Raw genomic sequence first — 4298 nt, 5'->3', positions numbered from 1 at the left:
AATGCAACTAGTGGATGTAGTTAATGCAGACACCCACAAACATTCAATGAAACCTTCGCTCTCAAAATTTCAAACTCGCCCCGCTCAAAATTTTGAAATGTTGGAGAGAGGGAAGATAATGCTATCGCTAATGCTTCTCAATCACCATTTCGATGAGCCGCCCATATACTGTTCGAGGATTTGTGCGGCTTCACAGCGTTTTAATGGCGGACAATGAATTGAAAACCCTGGTTTTAATGGCGAACATTAATCTGGAAACGCTAACACTAGAGCAGGCGCGGGAGATGACAAATCAACCGCTGGAACGCTTGTTTGAGTCAGTGGAAAATATGCAGAAGAACGACTTGGAAGAAAAGTAAAGGAAACTTAATCTGGCACTACTGGACAAAATATATGAAACGGGCGGGGATCTTACCACTCCTTTATCCACCATACAAAGCTCTATTTTCACCTTTTGTGCAACCATTTCGGGCACTAGTTTGGCAGGGTCTCGTTCGATCGGGGGGAGGGGAGAGGCTTGATACGGGGGACGTTCCGGTTCTTATTCCGCAGCTTTCGAGCGAGAAGAGTCCAGGTTTGTCGTTTCTTCTGACTGCACCTGATTCCGATCTTTCGGATTCCGCAATTTCTGACCCTAAGTCCACCGAGATTTTCGATTGATAGGTAGCTGGAACGGCTACAGTCGCTGTCTGGGACCTTCGCCGCCTCCGGAGTCGCTTCACACAGAGACTCCTCTGGATCGGATGTTGGGACTGCTAGTAGAGATGCCTATCGAACTGGAAGAGATGCCGGTCTGGAGTTACTTTGAAATTCTAACACTCATGTTTGAATCGGCAAACCATTCTGTACAGTGAAAGAAAGGTAATGGCAAATTTCCTCAACATTGAGTTAGAATCTGCCCTTCGCCAGTTCCTATATCTTATTGCCATCGGTTCTGCCATTCAAGAAAGTACAAATATCGGAGAAGTATCCCAAGGACCATTCAAAGAAGAAACAGTGGAAGCGTTTAAAGCAGATGATTGGGTCAGAAAACTATGAATCTCATCCTGCGGGGGAGCCCAACTACGTGAATATTCAGTCTACGCCCTCCATGTATCCTGCCAAGAAATACTGTGACATTTCCGGGTTCCCCACTTCGTACACGGATCCGCGTACCAAACTTCGATATGCAAATGTCGAAATGTTCAAGCGTGTAAGAAGCCTTTCGGATGAAGAAGTTCAGTCCTACCTGGCTCTCAGAAAGGCCAGAGTTGTATTGAAATGAAATAGTGAAGTTTAAAGTAATTTTTTGATGCTTGCTATTGATTTAGGGTTTGTATCTCTTTATATGTCAGAGATATTTTTTCTGCAGTAAACATGCGGTGAGTTTTTGATGGCGAAAAACTCCTGTGTCTGGTAACCGGTGATGGTATGTTTGTGCATAGGCATAGCCGTTGGGCTGAAATAAATTTCAGGTGTGTTTTTTATTGTGGTAATCCTATGTGGCGAATATGTACTACATATATGTCGTGATTTTAGGTTATCTTCCCGTTAAATTATGACTCTACGATCCATTTTGTTGGAACTGGGGTGACTGAAATCGGATTCTCTGTGTTATTTCTTTTTTGTATTATGCACTGAAGCTGTGTTGATTTTTTGCCGTGGTTGTTTTTTAATAGTCGACCTGCGGTGATTGAAACCGGATTCTTTGTTTATCGAAGTTAGGGTTTGGCTATTCTATTCTTTGATCTCTACAGTATGCCAACATATTGTTTCCGTAGTAATCATAATTCTTTAATAATGTTTTCGATTCATAAATTAGTTGTGTACATATATTTTTAAGAAGTTACATGTTCAATATTTATAAATTTTGAATGATTTTTTTGTTTACTTATTTTTAAAGCAGTAATAGATGTAATTTCGGAGTGGAAAAGTTATAGGTTTTCATCTCAGAATGGGGTAGTGGATGTATACTTTTATAGTTAGATATTTAAATGGTTATCGAAAATTAGAAATGAATACATCATTCCAATAACTCAATAGATTGAGTTAGAAGAGGTTCAAATGGTAATGGCAAGTAAAGTAATTACAAAATTAGAAAAAATATTATTAAAAATAGAGATAATGATCATAAAAATAAATAGGATTTAAAGAGTTTTGAATAATTTAGGTTTTTTTCAACTTGTTTGTGTATCTGAATGATGTAAAGGTAAAATGGATATAATTAATTTTGTTGAAACAACAATTAATGATTAGTTTAGGGTCTCTAGCATAGATGGTTTCATCTTTTAGTTAGTATGGAATAATATTTCTTATCCTAAAGGGATTATTAATGATCTCCAACAATAACATATATGTTAATGTTGTATTCCAAATAATATATTGATATGAATAAAATAACAAGATACTTAATTTTGGAGATTCTTAACTTGTAGGTAGTCTTTGGGCTCAATACCAAGGGTTATGAATGCCACTTGCCCAAAAAATTGCAAATAATTTCACTATCAAATTATTTTACATATATTTTATTGTAAAACAATCATTTACAATAATAAATCTACTCATAGGTATTGAGAATATATAATATATATAACAAATTTTTAATTAAATTGAATGTAAAAAAATGACAACTATTTTGACATAAATTTCTATTTTTTTTTCTTCAATATGAAGAAAAATATTATAAGAATATTTTATAAAATTAAGTCTTTACCATGTAATTACTAAATATTAATAACTAAATAATTTTTTTCTTATTTCAAAATAAACACAATATACATGAATGTAAGTAACTAATGAAAGCTAGGCTTGATCCATAATAATTATGGATTTACCAGAGAGGGATCAAATCTCTTTTCACTTTAAAAAAAATTATTGAATGAGGCATTTTTTTGGACTAAAGAAGCAACCTAAGCGTTTCAAGAACTTAAAAAGGCTTTGTATGCAATTTTCATCTTAGTGAGGCCTCACTTGAAAAAATATATTTAGTATGGAGTGTGGTGCCTTAGGTCATGGCATAATTGTAGTTTTCATATAAGGAGGAGCTCTTTCCTTTATAAGTTACAAACATAAAGGAAAAAACTTAACTAAACCCATATGTCAAAAATAAATGTTGGCCGTAAGACAGTGGAATTGATGTCAACCTAGGATGTTTACCTAAGGAGTCAATTGTTTCAGCATTGATGTCAAAGAGCTTGGAGGATTTTCTATGATGATCATAGGCTTGTTGATATCTTATTAAGAGATGCTTGCATAGGTTCTATAGTTGTTGGATAAAGGATTGAATACAAATGACAAAGTTATGGGTAGAGAGGAGGAGATTTTACCTAAGTTAGAGCAACTTCTCTCTGATGATAACTAGCACAAAGCTATGATTGCAACATCTTTCCTAGGAACCCACAAAGCTATGTTTGTATAGTTTATTTTGCTACTGGGTTATTGAGTTTGATGAGAAAATTGATTGTGTAAGTCGACTGTGTTGCATAGATCTTTATTATAGAGATTGATTGTGTTAAAAAAATTATATGTAGATTATATTGTTGATTGAGCGATAGAGATGTCGTGAATCTAGTATGAAAATGGACAAAATGTGGTTCACAAATGTTTGATTGCAGAGAGAAATGGTATTAGTGTGAAATATTATGACATGAGGTCCATGATATGAGCTTTAAGGGTGTGGCCTTTAGTGGGTGAGTGGTGGCTTTTGAATTTATGGTGTATTGGCATCTTCAGGTAGAGTCATGAGAACTTGGGAGTGGTGGATTCTCTCTAGCCGTGGTTGGATAGACTATTTGGTGTTGGGTTGTCCAACAAGTATGTCTTGCAAATTCATGGGAGTGGTGGCTTCCAGTAGGTGTTGACTTATAAAGTTCCGAAAGTGATGGCTTCTAACATGTTGTAGCAAGTTTTGGATTGCATAAAAGTGGTGCCCAATGCATTTAAAAAAATAAAATTGATTAATAGAAGAAGAGTGAAGCAATTGTGGGTTTCTCCCTTTGGGTTTCCACCTAACATCTGGTGCCTCTATGTGTGATGATGTGCATGTTGTTTTGATAATGTGTTGTTGCCCATGGTTACTTTTACTTGTTGCTTATGTTTATGATTATGCATTTGTTGTTTATATATGTTAATGCATAATTTAGCTATTGGCATCTTCAAGTAGAGTCGTGAGAACTTGGGAGTGGTGGATTCCCTCTAGTGTTGGTTGGATAGACTATTTGGTTTTGTGGTGTCTAGGAGTTGTGACTTGGAAAGTCATGGGAGTGGTGGATTCCAGTAGGTGTTGTCTTATAAAGTTATGTAAGTGGTGGTTTCCGACA

The 4298-nt window shown here is 35.7% G+C and overlaps 1 protein-coding gene across 1 annotated transcript; it reads left to right on the top strand.

The window, feature by feature from the left end:
- The first annotated feature begins 189 nt into the window (after nt 1-189).
- Nucleotides 190-1544, top strand: LOC149166574 (uncharacterized). The gene is made up of 2 exons (XM_089431365.1): nt 190-574; nt 664-1544. The coding sequence occupies exons 1-2, from the start codon at nt 394-396 to the stop codon at nt 852-854; spliced, it is 372 nt and encodes a 123-aa protein (XP_089287491.1). The 5' UTR covers nt 190-393; the 3' UTR covers nt 855-1544.
- The last annotated feature ends 2754 nt before the right edge of the window (nt 1545-4298 follow it).

Source organism: Pinus tabuliformis, chromosome 5_1 (genome assembly GCF_031772625.1).
Source record: "Pinus tabuliformis cultivar Carrire ecotype Pingquan chromosome 5_1, CPIR1, whole genome shotgun sequence".
Taxonomy (NCBI): domain Eukaryota; kingdom Viridiplantae; phylum Streptophyta; class Pinopsida; order Pinales; family Pinaceae; genus Pinus; species Pinus tabuliformis.
Note: the sequence above shows the minus strand (reverse complement) of the source record. Positions and strands in the feature narration are given on the sequence as shown.

Excerpts from the sequence above, each read along its gene's own strand:
- LOC149166574 (XM_089431365.1), top strand. The coding sequence starts at position 394 with ATGAAACGGGCGGGGATCTTACCACTCCTTTATCCACCATACAAAGCT. Across the intron at positions 575-663 it reads TTCGAGCGAGAAGAGTCCAG|GTAGCTGGAACGGCTACAGT; the intron begins GTTTGTCGTTTC and ends TTCGATTGATAG.